Source organism: Azolla caroliniana, unplaced genomic scaffold (assembly GCF_043228905.1).
Source record: "Azolla caroliniana isolate FFs.n. ecotype wild unplaced genomic scaffold, voAzoCaro1.0.p SCAF_7, whole genome shotgun sequence".
Taxonomy (NCBI): Eukaryota; Viridiplantae; Streptophyta; class Polypodiopsida; order Salviniales; family Salviniaceae; genus Azolla; species Azolla caroliniana.
The window spans coordinates 18,323,264-18,342,848 of NW_028230442.1; the positions used below are offsets into that span (position 1 = coordinate 18,323,264).

The 19,585-nt window shown below is 37.0% G+C and overlaps 1 protein-coding gene across 1 annotated transcript in view; it reads left to right on the forward strand.

Moving 5' to 3' along the window:
• Positions 1-17,854, forward strand: part of LOC147862149 (ketose-bisphosphate aldolase class-II family protein) — a 34,974-nt gene extending 17,120 nt beyond the window's left edge. Inside the window, exons 19-42 of the mRNA XM_087322521.1 lie at positions 2,649-2,786; positions 2,901-2,982; positions 3,053-3,131; positions 3,686-3,732; positions 3,830-4,101; positions 4,230-4,317; positions 4,390-4,506; positions 4,589-4,707; positions 4,808-4,880; positions 4,959-5,078; positions 6,078-6,146; positions 6,229-6,399; positions 6,678-6,725; positions 6,807-6,948; positions 7,050-7,147; positions 12,717-12,861; positions 13,892-13,977; positions 14,059-14,169; positions 14,255-14,329; positions 14,415-14,480; positions 15,236-15,424; positions 15,525-15,635; positions 17,208-17,288; positions 17,423-17,854. Of these exons, the coding sequence (XP_087178647.1) occupies positions 2,649-2,786; positions 2,901-2,982; positions 3,053-3,131; positions 3,686-3,732; positions 3,830-4,101; positions 4,230-4,317; positions 4,390-4,506; positions 4,589-4,707; positions 4,808-4,880; positions 4,959-5,078; positions 6,078-6,146; positions 6,229-6,399; positions 6,678-6,725; positions 6,807-6,948; positions 7,050-7,147; positions 12,717-12,861; positions 13,892-13,977; positions 14,059-14,169; positions 14,255-14,329; positions 14,415-14,480; positions 15,236-15,424; positions 15,525-15,635; positions 17,208-17,288; positions 17,423-17,605 (2,710 nt within the window). The 3' untranslated portion in view covers positions 17,606-17,854. The remainder of the gene's footprint in view (positions 1-2,648; positions 2,787-2,900; positions 2,983-3,052; positions 3,132-3,685; positions 3,733-3,829; positions 4,102-4,229; positions 4,318-4,389; positions 4,507-4,588; positions 4,708-4,807; positions 4,881-4,958; positions 5,079-6,077; positions 6,147-6,228; positions 6,400-6,677; positions 6,726-6,806; positions 6,949-7,049; positions 7,148-12,716; positions 12,862-13,891; positions 13,978-14,058; positions 14,170-14,254; positions 14,330-14,414; positions 14,481-15,235; positions 15,425-15,524; positions 15,636-17,207; positions 17,289-17,422) is intronic.
• The last annotated feature ends 1,731 nt before the right edge of the window (positions 17,855-19,585 follow it).

Below are 19,585 nucleotides of genomic sequence, written 5' to 3' on the forward strand. Positions count from 1 at the left end.
CATCTAGTGTACCTGTGCGTGAAAGTCATTCTATGGTCATGCATCTCTCTTTGCCCAGAATACAACCATTTCTATCGACAAAAAGCTATTTCATACCCAGAGGGTGCATATGGCTACTTCCACCAGATCCTCAAGAACAGACGAGGAAAGAAGGCAGACTTTCATCACTTCATGCTCAAAGCTTGACGCAGTCACTGTATATATTACGTTGTGCTATTCTCAGAATTCAGTCACATGGGAATTCTGAGGGATTTATAGTAGAGGTAATGAAAAGGCTTGAAATTGAAACCCAACATATAGAAGTAAATTAACGAGGATTTAATTGCTATGCTATGACAAAGCAAGTGGGATGAACACCACACAGGATTAGTACAATCAAAATTAGCGTATACTCCTATTCATAGTTATTTAGTTAAAATCTCACTTGCCTACTCAAGGGTGCACCTCTCAGACAATATCCATATTTAACATTATACAATGATGTTGTAGTGTTTGCAATTATGGAGATACAGTACTATTAGGGGACTTTGATGCGTCTATTGAACATGAAAAAATAACATTGTTTGACAAAAACAAGGCCATGTATGAAGAAGCTGCACCATAATATGTTGACCCAATGAGACAAGTTGAAGATATGGGGGAAGTGCAAGAATATGGCAGACAGTTTCTTTAGTGTAAATGGATTAGTAAAATATCGAATGTCTTGTCACAATGGTCAAGATCAGATGCTTTGACATGATAGAACCTCAGTGGAGGTACAAGCACAGTTGATTACGTGATGGGTTCTCCATCCCTTTCACCCAACATAAGAGAGTCCATAAGAGTTGTCAAAGTCATTGTGTTTTGCAGACACATATTCCTTCCCCACAGTATAGTTGGCAGTGCACCTACTCATGCTAGAACCACACAATAGCTGGTATAATGAGGAATACCATGATAAAAGTAGACACTTGCGAGAAGAGGTGACTCTAGGGACTTCTACACACAGACAAGGAAGGGAAACCTTAACCTTCAAGAAAGAAAGAAAGAAGAAAGAAAGATATATTAACGTCTTTTAAGAGGCCAAAATGGCCTATAAGACCAAACAATAGATTACATCTTAAGTGTTGTCTTGTCTTCGAGAACAACAAATCAAAAAATTAAGTAAGTAATACTCCGTAAATATAAAAGTATATAAGATAAAAAGAGAGATGCGGGAATCTGGTTTTCAGCACATGTCATATTCTCAAGTTAGATATATTGTATCTTTTGTCTTCGAAAGATCTCTAGCATAGGTCGATCCAGAATGGAAATGTCTCCGAAGCGAGGGAAGCACCTGCGATGGCGGGAGATATTGGCTTTTATCTGTCGATAACAAGGGTGTCGAGGTTGTGGTCCATGGGGTTGGGGCCTACGTGCACGGCAAATTGCTATTGCCCAATCAATTGTAATCCCTTTGTTATATCCTGGTCGGGAGCCCATTTGTGTATCCCGTGATTGACTTGTAGCATTAGTAGGAGTGATGGGGCTAAAGAAAGTTGTGATAGTTCTTTGTGGATGAGCTTGTATGGCTGTATTCTTCAACAACTTTTCCCGATGTCACTTGAGCTCTAGCAAGAAAAGTCCTAGGCACCGTTGGTCCTCATATTCCATTACCTTGCGTAGTGGGCCAAAGCCTTGTTTAAAGAGGCAATGGTTTCTCCCTCTGATTTCATAAAAGACACTATAGTGACAAACATAGTGTTTAATACTAGGCTGGATTTGAATCAGAGGTATCTAGGACAAGAAAGTCAAAGAACATGGAAAATGTTTAATAAGAGGCATCCTGGCACACATTTGGTTTCACATCAGATTTGACTGGGACATGCATAGCAACTCTATGAAATTCCTGGAAAGCGCCCCTTTCCCCTGCACACATGGCTCACAACAATGTGAACTCCACCCCCATGATTGCTACATGAAGAGGAGCAAAGCAATGATGGTCTGTGATATAATTGGATCTGAATAGGAGTACCTCCAATAGTTATCAAGGTACCAAAATTTTCAGTATATTGTATCCAATAGATTTAGGAGTATGATTACCTGCATTATGAAGAGTGAAGCATTAGTGCCCCATAATATATAATCCAGGCTGAGATGAAAGTAGCCCCAATAGTGATTGAGGCACTATTCTGATGAGTGAACTTCATCAAATGGATCTAGGAGCCCTCAAAGAAAATATATTCAAGATTTTCTATTATGTCCTCAAAACAAGTAGTAGAACTTGGAGATGGTATGGAGAAATGCATGAATGGTTCCAATTAAATGCCATAAATATAATGAAACTTGAGAGGGCGTGTTGAGAATCAAGCTCAAATCGTGTGAACATGTGCTTATGGAGAAAAGCAATGTGTGAAAGTGCATAAACGCACTTTACTATAATCTGTGTGAACTATAATGCATTGTTTTCCAAGTGAGTAAAACTCTCAAAACTGTGGAATTGGTTGAGATTAGTCTGATTTTCATATATAACTAATCATATAACTGTTGAATGGGTTCAATCATTTCATACATGCTAGGTTAGTTTTCTTTGATATGGTCTGAAACATAGTATATGTTGTACCTTTCACCTGTTTTCTATTGTAAGGAAACAATGTAATTTAAAAGAGTCCATGTTTTCCCTTTGTCAGCGGTGTAAAAGTTGTAAATCAGCTACTAGCTGGAGTGCATATAGCTGTTTCTGCTGAAGCTATGGTATTTGGTGCTCGATTAGGACTCAACATGAAAACTTTGTATCAAATCATTCAAAATTCAGAGAGCAGTTCATGGTATATTTCTGTCTGACAATATGTTTTGTAGCTGTCAAGTTGTCTATAATTTCTGTAACTATTATGAAATTTCAGATTTATACTGATGTCCAAACTACATTGAAATTATCGCAGGATGTTTGGTAATCGTGTTCCACACATGCTCAATGCTGATTATACACCATACTCCGCTGTCAACATATTTGTCAAAGATCTTGTGAGTTGATCTTCAAAATCAAAGTAGAACTAAAAACTATGAATAAGAACTTATGGTGAAAGTCTTGCAGGGCATTGTTCTCAGTCAAGGAAAGTCCTGTGGAACATTTCTCCATCTTTCAGCTACAGCCCATCAGCAGTTTCTTTTAGGTAATTCAGCGTAGGTTATATTATGAGTTCTATTGTCTTGTTGTGTCTCTTAGGCTATTTTGGTCTTTTAAAGATATTAATACATCATTCTTTATTTCTTCTTCCTTTCTTGAAAGATATTTTGATTTCTTGTAGGCCATTTTGGCCTCTTAAAAGACGTTAATGTATTTTTCGTTCTTTCTTTCATAATCTGCTTTTTATTTACGGAAAACATAACCCACCATATATGTGCAGTTTGTTTGTCACTGGCTCTTTTCTTTCTTCCCCTACTGTTTTCTGCCTCTCCAAGGTATTTGAGGAGTCAAATATCAAGGTGTATATTTGCTAAATGTAATCCTGAAGTAGATTGTAATGAGTTTGATTATATCAGCTTTTGGTCACATATAGCTTAACCATATTCTGTTCACATAAAAATGGTTTTCCTCTAATCCTCATCTTTCTTTGATACATTTTCTGCTTCTAGCATGATATATATGTGTGGTTGTATCTTCCCATATGTAGTTTTGTTGAGCAAATTAATATTTTTTGTTCTAAGACCATTTATTTCAAATCAGCTGCTGCAGCTGGCTGTGCATATGAAGATGACTCTGCTGTTGTAAAGGTAGGTTCTATACAGTCAGAAAAAGAAATTATTATGGGAAGTATGATTTATATTATTGTGTCTAAATGTAGCTTTTGATCCTTCTTCTTTCGTGGAGATATATGAGAAATTAGCAGGCATTTCTGTGGCTGCTTTAGATGTAAAACCATCTTCAAATCCCAATCTTGTTCCAAACGCATCAAAGGATTCTAAAGCTGAAGTGGCATCCAAAACTCACCTTTTAGGAAGTCTTATTCCTGAATGGACTGAAGATCCAATGAAAGAATTTACTGAGCTGGAACACAGTGGGAAAGCTAAAGTTCTTGTAGTGCTTGATGATGATCCAACTGGCACACAGACTGTACATGGGGTGAATGTGTTAACTGAATGGTAATTGGTAATATTCATGAGCACAACCATTCTCTAGACTCCTGAAAATGGGAGAATCAACTATGAATTAAAATATTTTATTCTCTTGATTTTCTTCTTAGATATTAAAATTATATTAAATTTTACAGGGATGTTGATTCAATCAGGGAGGAATTCCAGAAGCAGCCAACATGCTTTTTCATCTTGACAAATTCTCGAGCCTTGAATAGCGAGAAGGTAAGTAGTGGATGAAGGACCTGACTACCGTGTGACTAATTTCCTCACCTAAGAAGTTTCACCCATTTACAGGCATTTGGTCTCATACAAACAATAGTGACTAATGTCAATGCAGCTGCAGCCTATACAGAAAGTTCGTATACCATTGTCCTAAGAGGCGATTCAACTCTTCGTGGACACTTTCCAGAGGTCTAGAACATATTTTCAGCTCATGTTAACACACAGAAATCCCAGGAATTAGAGCAGCCAAACATCTCTTTTTATATGGCAGGAACCAGATGCAATAACATCTGTTCTCGGTGACATGGATGTATGGATCATATGCCCATTCTTCCCACAGGGTGGTCGCTATACAATAAACGATATTCATTATGTCGCCGATGAAGACAAGTAAAGTACTTGATAATGTGCAACTAATAGCGTGTAACTTATACAGGTTTCTTCATGATATCTTACTAATTCTCTATTTATCTACTTAATTATTTGTTAGACTTGTCCCAGCAGGGGAAACAGAGTTTGCTAAAGATGCTGTGTTTGGATATAAGTCATCAAATCTCAGAGATGTAATAACCTCTTCAGAAATTTAGATAAGCTGAATATCACAACCAATCATTATTTGAATTTGGCAATTTTTACTGCAGTGGGTTGAAGAGAAAACAATGGGCCGCGTAAAAACATCTGATGTGGGCTCAGTATCAATTGAAATGCTACGCAAAGGTGGTCCACGTGCAGTTTGTGAATACATTTGTAGTTTGCCAAAGGTAATCAACATAGGAGAACTGTAAAATTAGAGAAAAATGAATTCTCGTGACTGCAGCCTATATATTGAAGCTTGGAAAGGAAACAAGTAATTAAGTTTCGAATTCTGATTTATATCAGGATAAAAAGGTCACAGTATAGATTGTGTTGATGGTATTACGTATTCCACTAAACTCCATAGGAGTACATTTGAATGAACCTTAACCATTGTTATTTTTCCAGAGAAATCACACCAAAATGCTTCCATGGAGAGTTTTCTCCTACCTTAGCTTTAACATTGGAGACTAAGAATAATTTGTGAACCAAGATAATGGTGGAATGCCATCGCAAATTGATCCTCTCATTCTTTATTCTCTTAGTTTTTAGTATCACGAGGGACCACCTTGAGCATGGACAACTCCTCCCTTTATACACTTGCAGGCTCTAGTATCAAGTTCTCATTAAGACCACCATAGTGGATTCAAAGTCTATGATTCCCCTTTTCTGGTTCTCAATGCAAATTCATGATAGGAAAAATGTTACAGCGTATAACTAAATGTGAGTGTCCTTGGTATCAATATACGTGACGTTGTAGTATGTACTCTGCCTCCATGCATTGTGAGTGGGGAATTACATGATAAACTTCCAATCTTTCGACACAGGAGGAAATCTCCTCTTACGATAAACGGATACAATGCTACATAGCAGGTGATACCCAATGTGTCATGTACAACCTCTCAAAACTGTAATATAACTGTAGCTGTAGCAATATTAAATATCTTCTTTTGAGATGTCGTACAAAACAAATATTTTCATTTTGCAATATTTTACCAAGAACTTGAGATTTTATTCCCATATCCCACTTTAATCATACTCATAGAAAGATTTTTAGTTTTAATTATAGTTGTAAATATTGTGTTCAACAGCAATGTCTCTCCATTTGTGCATTAGCAAGTTAATACATCTTCTTTACATGATATAATTGATAACTAATCTTCTGTCCAATTCTGTGCTATTTGCAGGGTTCAATCTGCATTGTGAATTCAGCCAGTGAAAGAGATATTTCTGTGTTTTCTTCTGGAATGCTTTTGGTATGAATATTTCATCAGTAAAAAAATGTAGGTGTTGAATATGTAATTATGTCATATCACCATCTTTTATGTGAATTTGCAGGCTGAACTAGAAGGAAAGAGCTTTTTATGTCGCACTGCTGCTACTTTTGTCTCGGCTAGGATTGGAATAAAATATAAGCCCCCTATTACACCCAAGGATTTTGGGATCTCGAAATCAGATACTGGAGGGCTGATAGTCGTGGGTTCTTATGTTCCAAAGTCAACAAAACAGGTCAAAGATCTTTCTACAGATTTTGATGTCTACTCTGAGAAATGCTCAATTTTAGTTCCCAGGTTATTTTGATCTTGATGCGTTTGAGCAAGTTTTTCCTAAGCTAATATTATTGTATATGTTTACGAGACATAATCATGTGCTTGCCAAGCGCACATATTGTTGCGGTTTTTCTATCCCTTTTGGCAAAATTTGTCAATATGATTTAACCTGCCAATCAGGCAGTTTACCAATCTGTGTGGAAATGTGGATTGAAGTGGCTATTTTTTCTCACGAAGGTGGAGGAGTTGAAGGCACGCTGTTCCCATTTTATTCATTCACTTACGGTGTGTATTTTATGTATACTTCTTTATTCAACATAGACATGTCACATAGACTTCTGAGATTTGTAAATGATATGGAATCAGGTTCATGTTCCTGTTTTTGCTACTGGCTCACCTACGTCATGTGAAGAAGAAATAAAACAGATTGTTACTGCAGCAGATGCATTGCTTGCTGCAGGAAAGGATACTGTTATCGTCACAAGTAGGGATCTTGTTACTGGTAAAGGTGAGCAATTTGGATATTACTCTATCATATTTCATTACATATGGATGAAGAAGATCCATATATGATATCACTTCCTTTAACTTCCTTCTCTATTGCAACAGGTAACTTGGAAAATCTAGAAATAAATAGCAAAGTGAGTTTGGCACTTGTTGAGATTGTCAAGCGGATAAAAGTACAACCACGATATTTACTTGCAAAGGTTGGTGTTGATATCATTCATTATTTACAAATAAATGCCCATTCTATGTATAGAATTACTGGCACAACTTACTCTTATGTACTAGAGGATTTCATTGTCTCAAAATAGATGGGAGGAGAAAAAAAGAAAGTCACATCAATGCCTTTTAAGTGTTAATAAGGCCTATGAGACGAAACCAGAGATTACATCTTAAAATATTGTCACATCATTGAGAACAACGAATCATAATCTTGTAAATACAATTCCAACAGATGACTGATCTAAGAAATAAAATATAAACAATGGCTGTATCTATATTTAATTATATACCATTGGAAAAAGGAATAATATGAAATGCATAGGATCTGACTACATGATTTCAAATTTCCATTTTATAGACATTCATTTTATAAGCTTCACATGGATGTATCTTTTGGTCTGATAGGTTGGTTTGGCCTATTAAAGACGTGAATATAACGTGTCTATAGCACAAACTTTTCTTTTTACTTAATTCAAGTCCTTAGCCAACACCAATAAATGGTTTATAGAAACTCAGTATCTCATATTTTTACTTTCTTTGAGGAGATAGTTTTGGTTTAAATGCAATCTACATTCCTGTCGCTCATTAATATACCCTATCTCCTTTGTCATTAAATAATTGAGTTTCATGATACTCATCATCATGCCACTGTGGAGCATTGTTTCTATAGCCTTCAAATATTAGCATGTTGTGTTAAGGGAACGTACAAATAGCTCTAAAGTGAAGTAGTTCAGGAAGCTGAGATGCAAGTATATATCTGTGGAGAAGGCTTCATCTCTATAACACCATGATAAATTGTGTATCAATAAATATTTACACTGTATGGGTTAAATAGATGGTGGTTTGAATGGTTTGGTTCACCATGCAAAGGGATAATTTGGATGGATATTCATGGCATAGACATATCTCAATGGAAGGCCATTATTGTATTGAATTCTAATATATTCCTCTGAAATCACGTAGTTGTTGTCTTGGTTAATGTTTTAATTCAAAGGAAGCTGCTTTTTGTGAGTATCAATGATTGCTACAAGATTTTGTTTTTAAGTTACTATGGAAGTTGCCTTAGGTAGGAGGAAAGAAAGATATATTAAAGTCTTTGAAAGACCAAACTGGCCTATCAGACTGAATGAGAGATTACATTTTAAACTGCTGCCTCGTCTTGGAAAACAACAAACCAAAAATAAATAAAGTGAAATAGCAGAACTGCCTAAGGTAGCAGAAAATATCATTAGCTAAATATTATGAATTTGGATGAATTTTTCATCCAAAACATTTCCAACATAGACCAATCAAAGATGGAGAAGTGTCTGAAGTGAGGAAAGAACCTTCTGTGTTGGGTGATGATGGCCTTCATCTGTTGATTACAAGGATGAGGGGATACTGATCTAGATGGAGGTTAACGTGCATGAAAAATTACTATTGCCCGATATATTGTAACCCTTTTTGAGCATTGTGGTCAAGATCATATTTGGGTAGCCTCACTTTCGACTTCATTGGGCATATCCAGGTATGCTGCGAATAATCATCAATGAAGGTAACGAAGCACCTACACCACCAATTGTCTCGTTTTGAGGTGGGCCCCACACATCTGAGTGGATGACGTCCAACAGGCCTTTATTAACATACCTTTTGCTTGGGAATGAATGCCTATGTTGCTTGCCTAGCTGTCACGCTTCACATATATTATCAGGATTTTTCAAAGTAAATCGTGGCAATCTGTGCACAGCTCCTTTTGTTTGAATTGATCGGAGTATACCGAGGTTTACATGGCCAATCCTTTTGAGCCACAACTCGATATCAGACTCAGCCTTGAGTTCCTTTGCATAAATGGCTGTGTTCACCTCAGTCGTATCAATGATAAACATGCGACCTTTTCTTCTTGCATGAACCCTAAACTGGCCCTTATCCTCGAAGAAGGTTGAATCGTACTTGCATTCCTTGCTCGATGTTGGGACATGCAATACGTCCTTCATGTAGCCCTTGCTATCATGATTGTTAAAGGCCACATCTCCGATGTGCTCAATCGTGTGTGGAGTCATCACCAATCTCCACCACGCCGGGGGGTCTCTTGGGTTCCCCCAAATTCATGAACCATTCTTGATGACTTGTCGTGTGATTTGAGGCACCTGAGTCCACGAACCAGACATCATCAGGTTGGGAAGTGCTTGTTATCATGTTATTCGCCCGGTGTCGCATAACAAACATCGGCCCTTTGCTATCTAGGCCACCTATCATAGCATAGTTTGTTTGCTGCTGGGGCTAGGCAGTGGAGTCATTGTTCTTCTGACCTTCTGCTTCAAATTGGCCAGGATTTCCACAATACCAACACTCGGTTTGCTAGTTTTGTCGGGTTGATTCAAGCTGGTGGAAGCTCCCCCTTCTGCCGGAATTTCCTCGGCTGCTTCACCTTGTTGCTGCCTGGAATTAAACTGTTGTGGACCTCGTCCACCTCTTCCTTGGCCATTCCTCCCTGATTTCCACGACCATGACTGTGACCTCGACTGAGATCATCCTATGTATATTGCATCTGCCCATCAGATGTCATTCTTTTCGACCATGTATGGTTCTCCTCGACCATTGGCATGGAGTGCAAGTTGAAAAAGCTCGGGTAGTTCTCCCTTGTTGTGATTGCAGTTTGAAATGCACCATACTTTTGTTCGAGGCTGCCAAGGCAGATATGCACCATCTCATCATCATCGAATGCGACATTGATGCAGCCGAGTGAATCACATAAGTCTTTGATCTGGAGGGTATAGTCGGTCACGGACATATCCCTCTGTTGAATATTGTTTAACTCCTGCCAGAGTTGAAGTGTTCTGGCTGTGGTTGAAGCCCCGAAAATCTTCTTCAAGTTTTGCCACGCTTCCTTTGGGCTTTTGCAGCCCGAATATAGCTTAACATGTGATCTTGCACACATGTTGCCAAGCAGTACATTACCCTATTGTTGCCTTGCTGCCATTTGGGGGTAGTTGGGGTTTATAAGATCAGGGGCTGTTTCTTGAGCTCCCTCGATATAACTCCAATACCCCTGCCCGACTAGGTACTGATGCATCTTGTACTCCCAAGATGCGTAGTTGTACCTGTCCAACTTCTCAAAAATGAGACAACACTTAAGATGTAATCTCTTGTTTGGTCTTATAGGCCATTTTGGCCTCTTAAAAGACATTAATCTATCTTTCTTTTCTTTCTGTTGGAAGTGCACTACTCATCTGTGCATTCATCTTTCTGATTTGGCTTGATTTGTATGCTCCTCTTAACGTGAACCTCTTGTCGTGCAACACTATAACGATGATAGCTGGTTTGAAACAGCGTCTCTAACTGCTCACACAGTTTCAATGGTAGAGCTCGGTGAAGGATCTCTAATCCTCACACTTTGATACCATGTAAAGAATCTAACTCTCGTAGAGTTGAGTATGCGGGAGCGTAGTGCGTGTGAGCAAGAGAAGGAATTAGAGAGAATAACCAGAAAATAAGAAAATACACAGTAGGGGGATTACAGCTTGTGCACTGAAGGAAGGAAGAAAGAAAGATATATTAACGTCTTTTAAGAGGCCAAAATGGCCTATAAGACCAAACAAGAGATTACATCTTAAGTGTTGGGCTTTTTGGCATACCAACAATGATTATGTCGATGTTCAGCCAAATATTTTGACGACATCAAGTGCTAGCATTGAATGCCTTTTGTTTTAGAGCTTCCAAATCCATTGTACATCAATCACTGATGGGAATCGTGCGTTGGTCACTATTGAGGCTGCTCCTATCTCTTTTTAAATTGTGTCATGTGGGTAAATAATTGACACTAAAGCTCATGAAATGTGTCCAGATTTGTCCCAAGTTCCCATAGTTAGAAATGAGGCCATGTGAATGTTACTCCCAAGGTATGTGTAGGATTGTGTATAGATCACCAATACCAGAATCCCGACAATCATGATATTAACTTCTGTTAAGAGGCCAATGTGTCCTATAAGACCAAAACAAGAGGTTCCATCTTACAATGTTTTCTCGTCTTTGAAAACAACAAACTAAAATAAATATAAGTAAACATCCGGTACTAAAGGATATATATAATCTAAGAATTCAAGATTCTAAACTTGGAGGACTAAAACTTTTACTTTGAAAATCTCCAACATGGGCAGCTCCAAGATGGAGAGATATCCAAAGTGAGGGAAACTACTTGAAGCCTGTGTGATAATGGCCTTTATTTGTCATTTACAAGAGTGACAAGGCTGCTCCCAATGCCCGTGGCCCACATGCACAACACATTACTATTGGCTGATCTATTGTAACTCCTTCAAGTGTCCTGGTTGAGTATATACTTGTGTAGACCTTGATAGACTTACAGCATAAGGAGAGATGTGGCTAAAGAAAGTTGTGATTGTCCTCTGTTGATGAGCTATTATGGTATTGTTCTTCAACAAATTCTCTCTATGTCCTGTGAGTTCTACTAAGAACGGTCCAAGCACCTTTGTTCTTTGTATTCTGGGATCTTGCATAGTGGGCTAAATCCTTGTCTGAAGAGGCAGTGGTATTTCCGTCTTATCTTGAGAAACATTACAGTGAAAACATAGTTCTTCCAATTACACCTCCTGATGGCGCACTTGACACATCTGTTCTCCCATAGTTCGTGTTCATATATTCCTATCTCAATTTCTAACTCATGTGAAGAGTTTCTGAGCTACACTATCACACTATGGTGATACAGTCATACCAGCGTTAATACACCAGATGCCATCAGAACTCTGCAGTAAGAGTGTGTGTGGGTCAGAGCAGTATCTGGATGGGTGACCTCCTGGGAAGTCCTTGTGTTGCATCCTTTTCGACCTCCCCAAATGTTTTTCCAAAGGTCAAAATTGGCTTCCTTGTTAATTTTAAAAATTCGATTCTAATCTATTAAATATGTATCATTATATGGCCTGATAATAAATCCTTCCGTTGACATGTGTGAAATGAGTGCCTTGTAAGTGAGCCATCTTCCTGCAAAGAATTCTTTCATTTTCCAGTTGAATGATATCAGTGCATTTAGACTTACGCCATGCAACTTGGACCATTCTTGCAGTTCAGCATACCAACAACCTTTTTTTATCACGTACTGAGTAGCTTAGCTTAGGGAGCTCCTGAATCAGTTCGATATTGGTCACTGATCTGAATAATGCCTGAGTCACTATTGGGACAACTTAAGATTCTAAACGTAGATGGAATGGAAGTTTGTGTTTGGAAAATCTCCAACATGGGTTCCATGTTTGAAGAGGCAGTGGTTTCTCCTCCTTATTTCATAAAAAGCAGGAGAATGGCAGACATAGTGTTCTTCTGATTCCAAACGCCCGAGGGCAGGATTGGTAGAAGAATGAAACAAAGATATGTTGACTTTTTTTAAGAGGTCAAATGGCCTATTTGGCCAAACAAGATACTACGTTGTAAAATGTTGTCCCGTTTTTGCAAACAACAAACCAAAATAAATTTAAATGACTAGAGTACCAAGGAATGTAGTTATCAAACAAATTTAAGATTCTGAACTTAGACTGAATTATTTCTGTTTGTCATTTTTGTCAGGGTGGAATAACATCTTCAGACTTGGCAACAAAAGCCATGGGTGCACGTCGTGCTGAAGTAGTTGGACAAGCATTACCTGGCATCCCTATTTGGAAGCTTGGTGAAGGAAGCAGACATCCTGGGATACCATATATTGTGTTTCCAGGTGAGTCTATTCAATTGTTTATGGTTACTTTACTGCTAACCCAGAACCCATAGAGGGCAGTATTGGGCAGTACCTATGTATGAATCATGGTTAGTGAGACGCTACGATTCATGATCCTACCAACATGCATGTGCGCCTATTTATTCTTCAATTTTGTTTGCATGGTGCTTCAAATAGCTCCTTTTAGAATCTCTTTTCTAGATTTATATTATATGTATTTTTATCCGTATTTTTCATGTACACTGCATTCAATTAGACTCTAGTGCTTTTCTTTTCTAATAAAAAGAAGCATGTTATTGATGTCCACAAATTTTCTTTACAACATAGCTGCTTTATTTTCAGTTTCAGTCAGTTCTCTAGTACTAACCCAATATGCATGCTCTTTGAATCAGGTTGCATGTTGCTCCTGTATGTGCATCATTGATGTGTAGAGAACAAAAAATAACGTGCCCCAGCACCAAGGTGTTACTATTGTGCACATAATGCAAAGCCATAAGGCCCTGCAGAAATGTGGGCTGCTGAGAATGTAGCTATTACTATATTAACATTTTATGCATCTGCACCAGGATCCTATGATAATAGACCAAAAGAGAGCCCCATTATATGCAACCAACCCAAAACATTGCAGGAAATTATGTGAAAAGAAAGTATAAGAACTCAAACAAATACAGCAAGAAAGGGAGATATGTTAACGTCTTGTAAGAGACCAAAATGGCTTATAAGACCAAACAAGAGATTACATCTTAAGTGTTGTCTCATCTTTGAGAACAAGAAATCAAAATAAAATAAATATGACAAGACTAATAAGCTTCTGGCAAGTCTACTATACCCAACCTCGTAACATCGGTGTAAAAAATTCAATTGTGCTAATGATGCAAGTGGAAGAACTTGTACTCTGTCACAGCTTAAGCTGTCCGACAACCTTTAAATCAAAGTTTGGGAATATGATCTAACTTGAAATGTAGTACAGTTTGCTAGTTCAAAAAGACTCGTTTCTTGCTGTGACTTTGATCTCGATTTTTCTTGTTAGGAAATGTTGGGAGCACTACTGCACTTGCTGAAATTGTGACAACCTGGGCATGCAGACCCCAACAATCAGCCAAGAATATACTTCTTGTGTGTTTTCTAACTTTAGTTGTTTTCTTTTATTTTCCATGAATCTTGGATTTAGAGATAACATAACATTTTAACAAACAGGAAGCTGATAAGGGAGGATATGCGGTCGGAGCTTTTAATGTTTATAATCTTGAAGGAGTAAAAGCAGTTGTAGCTGCAGCAGAAGCTGAAAAGAGCCCAGCCATCTTACAAGTATGTATATCTTGGACCTTGAACAATGGTACTTATCTGCAGTTCAGATTGTAATCTAACAATCTTACAATTCTCTTACTTATAGATACATCCAAGTGCATGGAAACATGGTAAAGAGCCACTATTAGCGTGCTGCATTGCTGCAGCAAAGTCTGCTAAAGTAAGGAAAAGAGCATTCTTCTTTAGTACATTGAGCATGAATCCATCATTTTAGCTCACAAATTCACCTTGCATGCTTTGTTAAGGTTCCAATCACAGTTCATTTGGACCATGGAGACGATGAACAAGCAATTGTTGCAGCATTAGACATGGTATGCTCATTAACTGTACAAGTTGTCTCATTATTCGAGTATAAGTTATATTGAAGAGTTTGGTTTCAGATCATTAGTTAGACGTTGATTATCATGGACATTAATTGAGCACATTATGGAAATCGAGGCAATCTTTCTAGATTCATCTCTGCGCTATGATTTGAGACAGTAATCTGGCTAAGCTTATAGCACTGAAAAATATTTCCTTAATTTTTGCATCATCTCATATTAGAGCTTCTACTAGGATGTAAACTAGTACAAGCATCTTAATCACTTCTTCCATTCCCTAAATATACAAACAAGCATGCTCATTTATGATTTGCTACATGATTAGGGCATAAATTGTGAGAAAAATATGTAGCATGGGAAATTACTCTTTTGCTGTAGGAACTTGGCTGAGCAGAAAGTTACTAGAGCATATTCATTACCCATCCAAAAGTTAGATTTGGAAATCTAAATTATCTCTCCACAGCCTGAAGGTGACTTTGTTTGTTCATTTGTCTCCATGAATGTGTTATATTCAATAGAATGTATGACAATAAACCAAATGCTTAATATTTTGCATGAGGGATCAAACAATGAGTTCCCCGAATCACCTCCATTATCCACTTTTTAATATTTAATGTTAACCATATTTATCCAGTTCAATGTATTCGTAATGTTCTCTGGAATTCAGTTCAATAAGTTTTACAGGAGCAATCTGCAGAGCTAAAGTAGATTATTCCACCTTTTCCTTTATATTCCTTTCGTATCAGGGATTTGATTCTGTCATGGTAGACTGTTCAAATCTTCCGTTTGAAGAGAATATGAAGTGTACAAAGCGCATCACGGAACTCGCACATGCAAAGGCTATACTTGTGGAAGCTGAACTAGGAAGATTGTCAGGTACAGAAGACGACATGAATGTGGAAGAATATGAAGAGAAACTGACTGACCCAGACCAGGTGTATATATGAATGCTATAATCATAGTAAATCAAGATATGAATTTATTACAAGTGATTCCTTCTTTTTTCATAATTAAAGAATATCCGGGTGTTTTCAGGCAGAAGTTTTCTTGAAAGAGACTAAAGTGGACACCCTTGCGGTTTGCATTGGTAATGTGCATGGAAAGTACCCACCAACTGGTCCAAAGATACAACTTGATCTGCTTAAGGTACTATCGCTTTCATATACAGTTACCAGTAAATCCTTAATTTGATTCTGCAGCACAGCACATAGAATAGATGTTTATCCATATAAGATGGGGTGATGATGAATTCGTCCTTTGATGTATGTCAAAAGTTTCTTATAATAGTTCATCTTCCTCCCAAGTGATATTTTAGGGCTGATTCATGTTATCTTCTTGTTTTGGAAGTTAATAATATTAGTTTGAATCACTCTATTATTTTCCACTTTGGTCATGTTTAGATAGGGACAATCCAAGCTATATTGAAATGGGGTAATGCATTTGCACTTATGCCATGTGACTCAAACCATTGCTGCATTTCAGTGTACAAACAATGAATGTCTCCCTGTGCAGCAAGTTTCTTGAGGACAAAGCTACCAACCTTGAGTACCTTTGTTTAGGGAGCTCCCAAAGCCATTGAATAGTCCACTAGTCTCATCACTTGTGCCCCAACCCCTCGTCTCACATCGTAGTGAGTGTGAGCTAATTCACATGGAAGCAATAGTTTGAATGGGAGACGATTGGATGATCTCTAACATATATTAATGTGTGTGGTTTCCTTATTGAGCAAAAGGAATATGGTTTTGTAGCTAGGTGCAACATATGTAGAATAATGTGTGAAGTGTGAGCCTCCACATTTTTCCCATGTCATAATACATTGGTGTTGCAAAATAGGCCTCATTCATAGAGGAATCTATTGATGCATCATTAAGCAAGTGTGTTGCATCCCATCTGCCAAACCATTTTTCCACATATTTCATACAACCTAAACACAAAAGTTTGCTTTTATATGCTATCATTTGGATCTTTTTTCTTGCTTTCCATGTGATTCTAGGAAGCCGACGTAAGGGACGTTTTTGAACCTTAAGCATGTATTCTACAATCTTTTCCTTGGCCATGATATTGAATAAATGGTGTAGAGAATCAAGCTCAACTTGTGTGAACATGTGCTTATAAAGAAAAAGCACAGTGTGTGAAAAAATGCGTGAGCACACTTTATTGTAATCCATATAGTTGTCAAGTATAAATTTGGTCAAAGAATATCAGATATTCTTATGACTGGATCGTACTCGAGTGGATATCTTGATTTGATTCCACCAACCACATTTAATGTGGCAGTCCCTTGAGGACTTGTATATAAAACCCCCTTTGCCCATTGTGTTTAGTTGATGATCTCTATTTGATTAATATAGTTTTCTCTTTAGTGCATAAGCTTTCACCCCCCTAGGTGTATTTTATTATTTCTGGTTATTTTTCCTGATTCCTTCCCTTGTTCACAAATCTACTCCAACACACGCACTATGCTTCTGCATGCCCTGACTCTATGAAAATTAGATTCTTTACATGGTATCAATGACTTAAAGAAAGACTGCTAGTTGGTTAAAGGCTTAGTCAATTAAAAAAGGTATTTTGAAGGAAAAGAGTGCCTAAATGATAGGAATACAAATAAATGAAGAGTTTCATGACTATTAAAGTACTCAACAAGCTATACTTAGCTTGTGCATCCAAACACATCGCGTCCAGAAGCTAAAACTCATGACATGATTATTGTGCTTCCAGAAGCTGAAACTCGTCACATCCAAACACAACACCCTCTTGGTCTTACATGGAGCATCAGGCCTTCCGGAAGAAATAGTTAAGGTATATTACAGTCGCTTTTTTCCAGTGATATAACTTTTCAGCTCTATGTATTAGAAGCAATAATAACTGCTGTATTAGATTGTTATAGTAAAATAAAAAGATATTGTGATATATACCAATGTTTAAACATCTAGGAATGCATTGAAATTGGTGTGCGTAAGTTCAATGTGAACACGGAAGTGCGGACAGCATATGTGGATGCTGTTAAAAAGACCAACAAAGACCTTCTCGACGTCATGCGATCTGCCGAGGCTGCAATGCAAGCAGTTGTTGCACAAAAATTAGCTCTTTTCGGTTCATCTGGCAAAGCCCCTTAATATTAGAGGTCAACATTAGGCTTGGTGTAATGAAGGAATTTTGATCATCATCCTTAGTGGAAGAAAAATAAAATGAAATGAAATCATAAGCTACATTCTAGCTTGGATAGCTGCATTCTAGAAATATCATTCATTTCATTGATTAAAATGGCATGAAAAATGGAATGCATCGACAATTTATGACATTTCACATGACATGTTATCTGATTATTTCTCTGCAATCAAAGTTTGAATGAATCACTTTCTGAATCCAGAATTTCCTGGATATTGGGTAATGATGATACAAAGAAAATGGGTCATGCTATATCTATTATTTCCATTAGGTATCCAATGATACGAAATGCATGGTATATTAAAATTTAGTAGAATGTGTAGTTGCAAATCAATTTATCTTTATGTGTGTATATACCCATTTTTATGATATGAAAAATGCTTTATATTCTCACAATATAGTTGAAAGTTGTTGAAATCTCGCACTTCAATTAATGGTCTCAATTTGGCGTGCATTTGTACCTTTGGTAATAATATTATAGCTGCATTAAATCTATTCCACTATAGTAGTTAAAACTCTTCTTCTTCTTCTTTTTCCAAAAACAGTAGTTAAAACTCTTTGTTATTGGGTTGAATTGTGTGCCTACATGCACCTCTCCAAAGTAAATTGTATTGATTTGGTGTATCAACTTTTGGGATGACTTTCTTTCCCTCATGATTACTTAAGGATGTGGTGTTACGTCAAGACGAGTAGTATGATTGAAATAAGTTAATTGTTAATCATAGATTTCCTAGCATAAATAGTAGCAAATAGTTATTCAATTTTTACTTTGTTGTCCATAGTAGTATTTTAGGTATATAACAAACCCCATCAATGCATTATAGCCATCTCATGCGCCATCAAGTTAGCACAAAATCATATCCCAGCAAAAATATTGGTGGAGTAATTATTAGAGCAAATGCCTAGATATGCACAATTATCCCTATTTAATAACTCTTTTCTTGAACCAAGGGAGTAGTCCTTGGTTATATGTCATATGTTTTTAAGAGGTGGTTGATGACATGTTCCTCATTCTTCTTCTCTTGAAATGTTTATTCAAGTTTGAGATAAATACTCGTTGGAAATCATATAGTGTCTTGAGATTGCATGCAACTATTGATGGAAAAATCTCAAATTTGCAATGTGTAATAAATGCAATCATGGATTGTTTACGAACAATTGTAGTACAAAAGGGAAACCTTGCAATCATGTAGTGTCTTCCAATGAATTGTAGTACAAAAGAGAAGCCTTGCAACCTTGGGTGTCTACCATTGTGAGTCTTCTCCGACTTGATATGGCTCATGTCCCCTTCCTATCTTATATAAAAAAATCCCAACCACTAAAATGCATAGCTTGGTCAGATAAATTTGCACATCATTGGGATATGGCAAATTCAACCAATGGATAGATTCTCAAGAGAGAGAGAATCCTTGTTACATGCTTTTTTGATCTTGCTATATTTTATAGTAGTAAAAGATCAACTTTTTGAATAATCAATATTGGAAGTTGGTGAATTAACAGTTTTTTGGGTATAGAAATGATACACACATTATGCTTTGGTGTCTATGGTGTTGTTAAAATTTGGATCTCGTGGAGAGTGAGTTTTGTGAGAAATATGTGACTCGTACAATATATACATAATAAGTTATACAAGAATAACAAGACAATTCATATTCAAGCCCAATGTAAAAAACATTAGTTTATATCTAACACAATATACCAATATGATTAAATGAAATTATTCATTGTAAAATTTTTATGTTCTATTAGTAAGGTTCGTTTTTTTGAGTTACGGTTATGGATTTTAGTCTCAGTCATGGAGTCAAGTGTTGCATTTAATGTAGAACAAATTAACCTAAAGTCATGTAAAGTAATAATATCCTTGTAAAAGTATGGTTTCACAAATTTGCATTCATTTTCTCATTTTGAGACCATGCATATAAAACATT